Source organism: Panulirus ornatus, chromosome 27, assembly GCF_036320965.1.
Source record: "Panulirus ornatus isolate Po-2019 chromosome 27, ASM3632096v1, whole genome shotgun sequence".
Classification (NCBI taxonomy): domain Eukaryota; kingdom Metazoa; phylum Arthropoda; class Malacostraca; order Decapoda; family Palinuridae; genus Panulirus; species Panulirus ornatus.
Genome location: NC_092250.1, coordinates 9,903,143 through 9,916,253, shown reverse-complemented (window position 1 = coordinate 9,916,253; position 13,111 = coordinate 9,903,143). Strand labels below are relative to the sequence as shown.

General features: G+C 40.5%; 1 protein-coding gene across 2 annotated transcripts in view; it reads right to left on the bottom strand.

The window, feature by feature from the left end:
* LOC139757573 (nephrin-like) overlaps positions 1–13,111 on the bottom strand; it is a 943,851-nt gene that overhangs the window by 45,275 nt on the left and 885,465 nt on the right. For both annotated transcript variants that reach the window (XM_071678177.1, XM_071678178.1), the window contains exons 14-16: positions 10,873–11,042; positions 8,653–8,782; positions 7,832–7,977 (exon numbers count right to left, since the gene is read on the bottom strand). In XM_071678177.1, coding sequence (XP_071534278.1) covers positions 7,832–7,977; positions 8,653–8,782; positions 10,873–11,042 — 446 coding nt within the window. The remainder of the gene's footprint in view (positions 1–7,831; positions 7,978–8,652; positions 8,783–10,872; positions 11,043–13,111) is intronic.

Genomic DNA, 13,111 nt, shown 5'->3' with positions numbered 1-13,111 from the left:
CTTGCACCTATCTTTATATACCAGTTCCCTACCCAATCCCCTCGCTCCATTTCCTTGCACCTTTTGCTATCTTACTCTCAGTCCCACCTGGTATTTTTTCACACGTCTCTTTTCTAAGCTCTTTTACTTTTACTACTATTATTTCACCGACTTGTTTTCTCCCTTCCAAAAACCTCTACAAATTTTCATTATTCTCTTCCTATTCTTCTTATCTATCAATCTATCTATCTATACATATATATATATATATATATATATATATATATATATATATATATATATATATATATATATATATATATATATATATATATATATATATATATATATATATATATATATATATATATATATCTATACATATATATATATATTTTTTTTTTTTTTTTTTTTTTTATACTTTGTCGCTGTCTCCCGCGTTTGCGAGGTAGCGCAAGGAAACAGACGAAAGAAATGGCCCAACCCCCCCCATACACATGTACATACACACGTCCACACACACAAATATACATACCTACACAGCTTTCCATGGTTTACCCCGGACGCTTCACATGCCTTGATTCAATCCACTGACAGCACGTCAACCCCTGTATACCACATCGCTCCAATTCACTCTATTCCTTGCCCTCCTTTCACCCTCCTGCATGTTCAGGCCCCGATCACTCAAAATCTTTTTCACTCCATCTTTCCACCTCCAATTTGGTCTCCCTCTTCTCCTCGTTCCCTCCACCTCCGACACATATATCCTCTTGGTCAATCTTTCCTCACTCATTCTCTCCATGTGCCCAAACCATTTTAAAACACCCTCTTCTGCTCTCTCAACCACGCTCTTTTTATTTCCACACATCTCTCTTACCCTTACGTTACTTACTCGATCAAACCACCTCACACCACACATTATCCTCAAACATCTCATTTCCAGCACATCCATCCTCCTGCGCACAACTCTATCCATAGCCCACGCCTCGCAACCATACAACATTGTTGGAACTACTATTCCTTCAAACATACCCATTTTTGCTTTCCGGGATAATGTTCTCGACTTCCACACATTTTTCAGGGCTCCCAAAATTTTCGCCCCCTCCCCCACCCTATGATCCACTTCCGCTTCCATGGTTCCATCCGCTGACAGATCCACTCCCAGATATCTAAAACACTTCACTTCCTCCAGTTTTTCACCATTCAAACTCACCTCCCAATTGACTTGACCCTCAACCCTACTGTACCTAATAACCTTGCTCTTATTCACATTTACTCTTAACTTTCTTCTTCCACACACTTTACCAAACTCCGTCACCAGCTTCTGCAGTTTCTCACATGAATCCGCCACCAGCGCTGTATCATCAGCGAACAACAACTGACTCACTTCCCAAGCTCTCTCATCCCCAACAGACTTCATACTTGCCCCTCTTTCCAAGACTCTTGCATTTACCTCCCTAACAACCCCATCCATAAACAAATTAAACAACCATGGAGACATCACACACCCCTGCCGCAAACCTACATTCACTGAGAACCAATCACTTTCCTCTCTTCCTACACGTACACATGCCTTACATCCTCGATAAAAACTTTTCACTGCTTCTAACAACTTGCCTCCCACACCATATATTCTTAATACCTTCCACAGAGCATCTCTATCAACTCTATCATATGCCTTCTCCAGATCCATAAATGCTACATACAAATCCATTTGCTTTTCTAAGTATTTCTCACATACATTCTTCAAAGCAAACACCAGATCCACACATACTCTACCACTTATATATATATATATATATATATATCCTCTATATATATATATATATATATATATATATAGACATATATATATATATATATATATATATATATATATATATATATATATATATATATATATATATATATAGACATATATATATATATATATATATATATATATATATATATATATATATATATATATATATATATATATATATATATATATATATATATATATATATATATATATATATATATATATATTTATATTTATATTTATCATACTTTGTCGCTGTCTCCCGCGTTTATATATATATATATATATATATATATATATATATATATATATATATATATATATATATATATATATATATATATATATATATGCATTTTTTCCCTGCAAAAATCGTCCAAATGCCTCTCTCTTCTCTTTCACTAATAATCTTACTTCTTCATCCCACCACTCACTACCCTTTCTAATCAACCTACCTCCCACGCTTCTCATGCCACAAGCATCTTTTGCGCAATCCATCACTAATTCCCTAAATACATCCCATTTCTCCCCCACTCCCCTTACTTCCATTGTTCTCACCTTTCTCCATTCTGTACTCAGTCTCTCCTGGTACTTACTCACACAAGTCTCCTTCCCAAGCTCACTTACTCTCACCACCCTCTTCACCCCAACATTCACTCTTCTTTTCTGAAAACCCATACAAATCTTCACCTTAGCCTCCACAAGATAATGATCAGACATCCCTCCAGTTGCACCTCTCAGCACATTTACATCCAAAAGTCTCTCTTTCGCGCGCCTGTCAATTAACACGTAATCCAATAACGCTCTCTGGCCATCTCTCCTACTTACATACGTATACTTATGTATATCTCGCTTTTTAAACTAGGTATTCCCAATCACCAGTCCTTTTTCAGCACATAAATCTACAAGCTCTTCACCATTTCCATTTACAACACTGAACACCCCATGTATACCAATTATTCCCTCAACTGCCACGTTACTCACCTTTGCATTCAAATCACCCATCACTATAACCCGGTCGCTTGCATCAAAACCACTAACACACTCATTCAGCTGCTCCCAAAACACTTGCCTCTCATGATCTTTCTTCTCATGCCCAGGTGCATATGCACCAATAATCACCCATCTCTCTCCATCAACTTTCAGTTTTACCCATATTAATCGAGAACTTACTTTCTTACATTCTATCACATACTCCCACAACTCCTGTTTCAGGAGTAGTGCTACTCCTTCCCTTGCTCTTGTCCTCTCACTAACCCCTGACTTTACTCCCAAGACATTCCAAAACCAGTCTTCCCCTTTACCCTTGAGCTTCGTTTCACTCAGAGCCCAAACATCCAGGTTCCTTTCCTCAAACATACTACCTATCTCTCCTTTTTTCATATCTTGGTTACATCCACACACATTTAGACACCCTAGCCTGAGTCTACGAGGAAAATGAGCACTCCCCGCGTGACTCCTTCTGTTTCCTATTTTTTAGAAAGTTAAAAATACAAGGAGGGGAGGATTTCTGGCCCCCCGCTCCCGTCCCCTCTAGTCGCCTTCTACGACACGTGAGGAATGCGTGGGAAGTATTCTTTCACCCCTATCCCCAGGGACAACATATATATATATATATATATATATACATACACACACATATACATATATACACACACATACACACATATACACACATATATTTATTTATTTTCTTTTTTTTTATACTTTGTCGCTGTCTCCCGCGTTTGCGAGGTAGCGCAAGGAAACAGACGAAAGAAATGGCCCAACCCCCCCATACACATGTATATACATACGTCCACACACGCAAATATACATACCTACACAGCTTTCCATAGCCTACCCCAGACGCTTCACATGCCTTGATTCAATCCACTGACAGCACGTCAACCCCGGTATACCACATCGCTCCAATTCACTCTATTCCTTGCCCTCCTTTCACCCTCCTGCATGTTCAGGCCCCGATCACACAAAATCTTTTTCACTCCATCTTTCCACCTCCAATTTGGTCTCCCTCTTCTCCTTGTTCCCTCCACCTCCGACACATATATCCTCTTGGTCAATCTTTCCTCACTCATCCTCTCCATGTGCCCAAACCACTTCAAAACACCCTCTTCTGCTCTCTCAACCACGCGATTTTTATTTCCACACATCTCTCTTACCCTTACGTTACTCACTCGATCAAACCACCTCACACCACACATTGTCCTCAAACATCTCATTTCCAGCACATCCATCCTCCTGCGCACAACTCTATCCATAGCCCACGCCTCGCAACCATACAACATTGTTGGAACCACTACTCCTTCAAACATACCCATTTTTGCTTTCCGAGATAATGTTCTCGACTTCCACACATTCTTCAAGGCCCCCAGAATTTTCGCCCCCTCCCCCACCCTATGATCCACTTCCGCTTCCATGGTTCCATCCGCTGCCAGATCCACTCCCAGATATCTAAAACACTTCACTTCCTCCAGTTTTTCTCCATTCAAACTCACCTCCCAATTGACTTGACCCTCAACCCTACTGTACCTAATAACCTTGCTCTTATTCACATTTACTCTTAACTTTCTTCTTCCACACACTTTACCAAACTCAGTCACCAGCTTCTGCAGTTTCTCACATGAATCAGCCACCAGCGCTGTATCATCAGCGAACAACAACTGACTCACTTCCCAAGCTCTCTCATCCCCAACAGACTTCATACTTGCCCCTCTTTCCAAAACTCTCGCATTTACCTACCTAACAACCCCATCCATAAACAAATTAAACAACCATGGAGACATCACACACCTCTGCCGCAAACCTACATTCACTGGGAACCAATCACTTTCCTCTCTTCCTACACGTACACATGCCTTACATCCTCGATAAAAACTTTTCACTGCTTCTAACAACTTTCCTCCCACACCATATATTCTTAATACCTTCCACAGAGCATCTCTATCAACTCTATCATATGCCTTCTCCAGATCCATAAATGCTACATACAAATCCATTTGCTTTTCTAAGTATTTCTCACATACATTCTTCAAAGCAAACACCTGATCCACACAACCTCTACCACTTCTGAAACCACACTGCTCTTCCCCAATCTGATGCTCTGTACATGCCTTCACCCTCTCAATCAATACCCTCCCATATAATTTACCAGGAATACTCAACAAACTTAAACCTCTGTAATTTGAGCACTCACTCTTATCCCCTTTGCCTTTGTACAATGGCACTATGCACGCATTCCGCCAATCCTCAGGCACCTCACCATGAGTCATACATACATTAAATAACCTTACCAACCAGTCAACAATACAGTCACCCCCTTTTTTAATAAATTCCACTGCAATACCATCCAAACCTCCTGCCTTGCCGGCTTTCATCTTCCGCAAAGCTTTCACTACCTCTTCTCTGTTTACCAAATCATTTTCCCTAACCCTCTCACTTTGCACACCACCTCGACCAAAACACCCTATATCTGCCACTCTATCATCATACACATTCAACAAACCTTCAAAATACTCACTCCATCTCCTTCTCACATCACCACTACTTGTTATCACCTCCCCATTAGCGCCCTTCACTGAAGTTCCCATTTGCTCCCTTGTCTTACGCACTTTATATACATATGAAAAATGTAAGAAATAATTTAGAAAACTGAAACTGAGTAGATGTATAAAAGAAAGAGACAGGAGGTCAAGAGAAAGGTGCAAGAGGTTAAAAAGAGGGCAAATGAGAGTTGGGGTGAGAGAGTATCATTAAATTTTAGGGAGAATAAAAAGATGTTCTGGAAGGAGGTAAATAAAGTGCGGAAGACAAGAGAGCAAATGGGAACTTCAGTGAAGGGCGCTAATGGGGAGGTGATAACTAGTAGTGGTGATGTGAGAAGGAGATGGAGTGAGTATTTCGAAGGTTTGTTGAATGTGTTTGATGATAGAGTGGCAGATATAGGGTGTCTTGGTCGAGGTGGTGTGCAAAGTGAGAGGGTAGGGGAAAATGATTTGGTAAAGAGAGAAGAGGTAGTAAAAGCTTTGCGGAAGATGAAAGCCGGCAAGGAAGCAGGTTTGGATGGTATTGCAGTGGAATTTATTAAAAAAGGGGGTGACTGTATTGTTGACTGGTTGGTAAGGTTATTTAATGTATGTATGACTCATGGTGAGGTGCCTGAGGATTGGCGGAATGCGTGCATAGTGCCATTGTACAAAGGCAAAGAGGATAAGAGTGAGTGCTCAAATTACAGAGGTATAAGTTTGTTGAGTATTCCTGGTAAATCATATGGGAGGGTATTGATTGAGAGGGTGAAGGCATGTACAGAGCATCAGATTGGGGAAGAGCAGTGTAGTTTCAGAAGTGATAGAGGATGTGTGGATCAGGTTTTTGCTTTGAAGAATGTATGTGAGAAATACTTAGAAAAACAAATGGATTTGTATGTAGCATTTATGGATCTGGAGACGGCATATGAAAGAGTTGATAGAGATGCTCTGTGGAAGGTATTAAGAATATATGGTGTGGGAGGCAAGTTGTTAGTAAGCAGTGAAAAGTTTTTATCGAGGATGTAAGGCATGTGTTCGTGTAGGACGAGAGGAAAGTGATTGGTTTTCAGTGAATGTAGGTTTGTGGCAGGGATGGGTGATGTCTCCATGGTTGTTTAATTTGTTTATGGATGGGGTTGTTTGGGAGGTGAATGCAAGAGTTTTGGAAAGAGGGGCAAGTATGCAGTCTGTTGTGGATGAGAGAGCTTGGGAAGTGAGTCAGTTGTTGTTCGCTGATGATACAGCGCTGGTGGCTGATTCATGTGAGAAACTGCAGAAGCTGGTGACTGAGTTTGGTAAAGTGGAATGGAGAAAAGTGGAATGGAGTTTGAATGGAGAAAAACTGGAGGAAGTAAAGTGTTTTAGATATCTGGGAGTGGATCTGGCAGTGGATGGAACCATGGAAGCGGAAGTGAATCATAGTCTGGGAGCCTTGAAGAATGTGTGGAAGTCGAGAACATTATCTCGGAGAGCAAAAGTGGGTATGTTTGAAGGAATAGTGGTTCCAACAATGTTGTATGGTTGCGAGGCATGGGCTATGGATAGAGTTGTGCGCAGGAGGGTGTATGTGCTGGAAATGAGATGTTTGAGGACAGTATGTGGTGTGAGGTGGTTTGATCGAGTAAGTAATGTAAGGGTAAGAGAGATGTGTGGAAATAAAAAGAGTGTGGTTGAGAGAGCAGAAGAGGGTGTTTTGAAATGGTTTGATCACATGTAGAGAATGAGTGAGGAAAGATTGACCAAGAGGATATATGTGTCAGAGGTGGAGGGAACGAGGAGAAGTGGGAGACCAAATTGAAGGTGGAAAGATGGAGTGAAAAAGATTTTGAGTGATCTGGGCCTGAACATGCGGGAGGGTGAAAGGCGTGCAAGGAATGGAGTGAATTGGATCGATGTGTCATACCGGGGTCGACGAGCTGTCAATGGATTGAACCAGGGCATGTGAAGCGTCTGGGGTAAACCATGGAAAGTGTGAGGGGCCTGGATATGGAAAGGGAGCTGTGGTTTCGGTGCATTATTACATGAGAGCTAGAGTTTGAGTGTGAACGAATGTTGCCTTTGGTGTCTTTTCCTAGCGCTACCTCGCACACATGAGGGGGGAGGGCGTTGTTATTCCATGTGTGGCGAGGTGGCGGACAGTATGAATTACGTACACGTGTATATATGTATATGTCTGTGTGTGTATATGTATGTGTACATTGAGATGTATAGGTATGTATATTTGCGTGTGTGGACGTGTATGTATATACATGTGTATGTGGGCGGGTTGGGCCATTCTTTCGTCTGTTTCCTTGCGCTACCTCGCTAACGCGAGAGACAGCGACAAAGCAAAATAAATAGATATAAAAATAAATATATATAAAAATATATATATATATATATATATATATATATATATATATACATATATATATATATATATATATATATATATATATAGTGAATAGAGGTCTTTCCCGTACAAATATATAGACTGATTAGACAATGGTGAGTTAAGGTAAGTACATGAGAGGCAACTTACGGGTGACAACGAGAGCTGTGGTCACTGGCGGAGCGGAAGAGACGCTATTGGAGGCGTGACAGTAGTACAATGCAGTGTCCAGCCGTGTTGCTTGTTCCACCACCAGCCTAGCCTCACCCACGCCCCACCACGCGTCACTCCAAGAACTGTAGACACAAATTTTACCGATGTGCCATTCGTCACTGTTTTAGCCAGCATGTATCATTATCACACCTGAACATCAACTTGGTGCCTGGTCATACTCGGCTATGGTTAAGTGATCTTTTACTTGGCGTTCCACGCTCAAATTGATGGGAGAGTTCCAGGCCCTAGCACAGCTGGAAAACTGGTTGCTTTCATCTCTTCGTGCCGGGATAATCTCTGATGAATATTAGTATTCATCTGGTTATACAAGAATCTGATTATGTGGAGCTCCTTGGTAATGGGGTTCTAAAATTCAGACTTATTTGCCTATAGGATTACACACATGTTGTAGCTATAGTCCTTAGAATGTTATGAGAGGAGTCTCTGTAACAGCTAATGATGGGGTTTGTCTGAGGGTGTTAGCCTGAAGGTCTTTGTGTCACGCGTTGCTATGGTATAGGGTTAATTTTTGTGTTGTTAGAAGAGTCTTTGTTCAAGTTCATGATGGTCTCTATAGGATACGCCTGTTTTTGTTTGAGGGACCTTGTTCCAGGTAATTTTTTTTGTGTGCATGGTAATTGTTGTATTGTTATGAAAGTCTGCTTCAAGTAGTGATAGGAAAGGCATACTCGCGTGATGTAATATATAATGGTCATCGTCCCAGACAGTAGAAAACGAGAAATGTAAGTTATACGCACGTGTTGTTAAGAGGGTCTCTGGTCCAGGTAATGTTAGGGGTGGGGTTGCCAACAGCAGAGCAAGAGACGTTAGCGGAACCTCCCTCGTCCACAATCACACGCTCTGTTGCCACAACTCCCTCGGGTCCATCTGGTAGTGATAAGGGATTCAGTCAATGCATCATAACAGAGCGATGGCCTCGGGCAAAAGAACTGGGTAAGGAACTCGCAATCATTAACATTAGAAATGTAACACTGAATATGAGTTTCTCTGGTGTGGAATATTCACATAAACATACAAAAAGCTCATAAACACACACACACACACACACACACACACACACACACACACACACACACACACACACACACACACACACACACACACAACACACACACACACACGCAAACTTCCATGGTGCAATGATTCAAGCACCCACCCTGTCGAGGATTGAATTCTGAGCTCATCGGTCGGCAACCTATTCTACCTGCTCACACACACGCCTAACTCTCTTGATAACTCCTTACTGCTTCTGATAACTCTCCTTCTATAGCATATATTCTCAACACCTTCCACAAAGTATCACTATGAATTCTATCATGCGCCGTTTCCAGATCCATATATACCACATCCAGATCCTTTTGTATCTCGAAGTATTTCTCACCTACATTCCTCAAAGTAATCATTTGACCCACACTTCCTCTACCACAAATGAAACCACACTCGTCCTCCCGAGTCTAATGCTCTAGCCGTGTCATTACCCTATATATCACTATTTGTCTATACATTTTAACTGGTACACTTAAACTTATAACCATACATACATGCATTCCGCCAATCCTCAGGTACCTTGACATGATCCATACATACATTGAAAATCCTAACTAATCTATCAGTACCACAGTCCCCATTAAGAAATTGAACTGCAGAATCCACCCCAGCCGCCTTGCCTCATCTTATCTAACACAAGGCTTTCACAAATACTTCTCATTTCACCAAACCACTTGCCGTGACTCTCACATCGCATACATTTCCGATCCATACACCCTACATCTAACAATCCATCATCAAACACATTCAACAATTTCTCAACGTATTCACTCCGTCTGATAACAGCATCATACCACTTTCCCTCTTGATCTCTTGCCACTTTTTCTCGTATAAATCCTAATCACTCGCTCTCCTTCCCTTTAAGTGCTATACAACATTTCCCTTCCTTTAGCAGCTTAATTTCATCTCACCACTCGCTACCCTTTCTCCTCTGCCCACCTCCCATAGGGTACTATTTCTCCCGCCAGTGCAAGCACTGCTTCCCAAGACGCCTTCTATTCCTCACCTACTCTCCTAACTCCGTTTACTCTCGCCTTTTGCCATTCTCCACTCGGTATGTTCTTCATATGATTATTTTTCTAAGTTCACTTCCATTTCATCCTCTTGTCACCCAAATATTTTTTTAGCTTCCGAAAGCCTCTACAAATATTCATCAGGTAATGATCATGCATCCTACCAGCTGCCCCTCTCATCGCACTCACATCTAAGTCTCTTCTCCACATGTGTCGGTTATTAAGTAATCTCGTTTGCCATATACACTTGTGCCAGTCCCTCTTTCTAAACAAAATATTCTCAGTCAATGTCCTTTTTGAAAACATAACTGTTCATAGCTGTTCATTTCTATTCACCTCATTAAATACCATATGCCCCCTTTTATGCACTCAAATCCCACATTACCCAATTGCGAATTCCTATTATCGATCACTATATTACCCAATCTCTCTCGCATCAAAATTCCTGACAGAACCTCTCAACTTCTCCCAAAACACTCGCCTCTCCATCATTCTTCTCGTGGCCAGGCGCAAATGCATTGATAACCACCCACCTCTCGTAATCCACTTTCGCTCCCTTACGTTCAATACATTTCCTCCTACTTAGCCTCGACTTTACCCCCAAAGACATTCCCAAACCATTCTTTACTTTACCCTTCAGTTATGTTTCCCTCAGAGCCAAAATATCTAATTCTCTTTTTCCAAAGATACTACCTACTTCTCCTTTCTTCAATTCTATTCTATTCTGTAGTAAGGTGAATAGGTACTGCATAGAGGAGTTTGAAAAGACAGCATAAAAAACAAACTTTATTTGATGCTCTTTCAGTGTAAAGTTCTCTTCTCGAACCATACACATAAGACGCTAGACACAAACACACACACACACACACATACAAACGCTCGTGCAAACCCACTCACAGAGTACATTGATAGTGAAGGACGCGTTGAGAACACCGCGAGGGCTGGCAGCTGTGACGGAATAGATTCCGGCGTCCTGTCGATGAACGGTTGTCATGCGCAGCTGACCATTACCGTCGTCCTCTGCGTCCACTCCATCTACAGGAAGCGGCCCCCGCCACCATGTGTACCTGTGTACGACCACTTTTGTTAACAGGAACGTATCGTAAACGTTTCCACAGCCACCACTGGTTTGAGCCATCATGCCATCATGTGTAGAGCTACTTATAGCTTGTGGGTCGTTGGATGTGATAATTGATTTGAAAACTGCAATACAACTCAGATTTTATAATTAGATAATATGATGCAAACCATTTTTCACTTTGCTGTGTGTGCGAGAGCTAGTGTTTATTATACCACTGCATGTGACATTTACAAGTATAATGAATTAAAAGCCCTTTGTGTGCACTGTTGAAGTGGTGCACGAGTTACCAGCTACCACTATGCCTCGCAACAACTGCGAAATGCTATCTAGGCTATGTAAAGTTTATGAGTTATAACCTTTATTTTACTGTTAGAAGTAGCGTGTGTGTGTGTGTATATATATATATATATATATATATATATATATATATAGATATATATATATATATATATATATATATATATATATATATATATATTCTTTTTTTTTCTTTTTTTTGGGGGGGGGGAAAGAATCAAAATTTTGCGTGTGATTAAGTATATTCCTATGAGTCCAGGGGGAAAATGAAACACGATAAGTTCCCAAGTGCACTTTCTTGTAATAATTACATCATCAGGGAAGACACAAGAGAGAAATATAACAGTCAGTTGATATACAACGAAGAGTCGTAGCTAAGACGCCATTTGGTAAACATGTGATTGTCCAAGAGAGACAACAAGCGTATCATAAACTTATTAGGCGGACAAGAAGGTGACTTGTTTATAAATTTTATCAACAGCAAAATTATCCAATTTGTATAGACCTTCACTAATATCAAGGTTATAATTCTTTTCGTATTTAATCATAGAAGATTCAGTGATATTTTTCTTGGTACTGGAGTTAGAGTAATCAACTGAGATGGCATTACTCCAGTCAAATCAATGATCATGTCCTGTTCTTATAATATATCATACTATATTTATGTTGCTTAAGTGTAACAGAAGATTCGTATCAGTCTACCCAACATAAAACTTATTACAATTTCTACACGGCACTTTGTAAATGCACCCAGGAGAATTTTCTGGTGAGTTCCTGATTAAGATATTCTTCATAGTATTATTGTTGCTGAAGGCAACATTTACATTAAAGGATTTAAACCACATGGGAAGTGGAATCATTATGAAAAGGAAGAACTAAAAAATTCTTAGTGTCAATGAGGGGTTTGGGCTCAACTGTATAAAATGATTTCTCAGCTAACTGACTCAGCTAAATATATATATATATATATATATATATATATATATATATATATATATACATTTCCTAGCGATAGGGGAAAAAAATACTTTCTACGTCTTCTCTGCGTGTCGTAGAAGGCGACTAAAAGGGGAGGGAGTTGGGGGCTGGAAATCCTCCCCTCTCGTTTTAAAGTTTCCAAAAGAAGGAACAGAGAAGGGGGCCAAGTGAGGATGTCCCTCTAGGGCTCAGTTCTCTGTTCTTAATGCTACCTTGCTAACGCGGGAAATATATATATATATATATATATATATATATATATATATATATATATATATATATATATATATATATATTTTTTTTTTTTTTTTTCAAACTATTCGCCATTTCCCGCGTTAGCGAGGTAGCGTTAAGAACAGAGGACTGGGCCTTTTTTGGAATATCCTCACCTGGCCCCCTCTGTTCCTTCTTTTGGAAAATTAAAAAAAAAAAAAACGAGAGGGGAGGATTTCCAGCCCCCCGCTCCCTCCCCTTTTAGTCGCCTTCTACGACACGCAGGGAATACGTGGGAAGTATTCTTAATCCCCTATCCCCAGGGATAATATATATATATATATATATATATATATATATACGAATAAAGTGCATATGAACGCGCACCTTCATAGAACATACAAACCTACAACAGCCAGGATCGAACCTGGGACCCCTGTGCAAGAGGCAGGCATGCTAACCGCTAGGCTATGGGTCTGTATAATAGGAAACAACTATTCGAAGTACTGAGTGCTCGAATACCCTTCGCCTCACAATGGTGAGCAACGGGGTCTATACTTGGTTGTT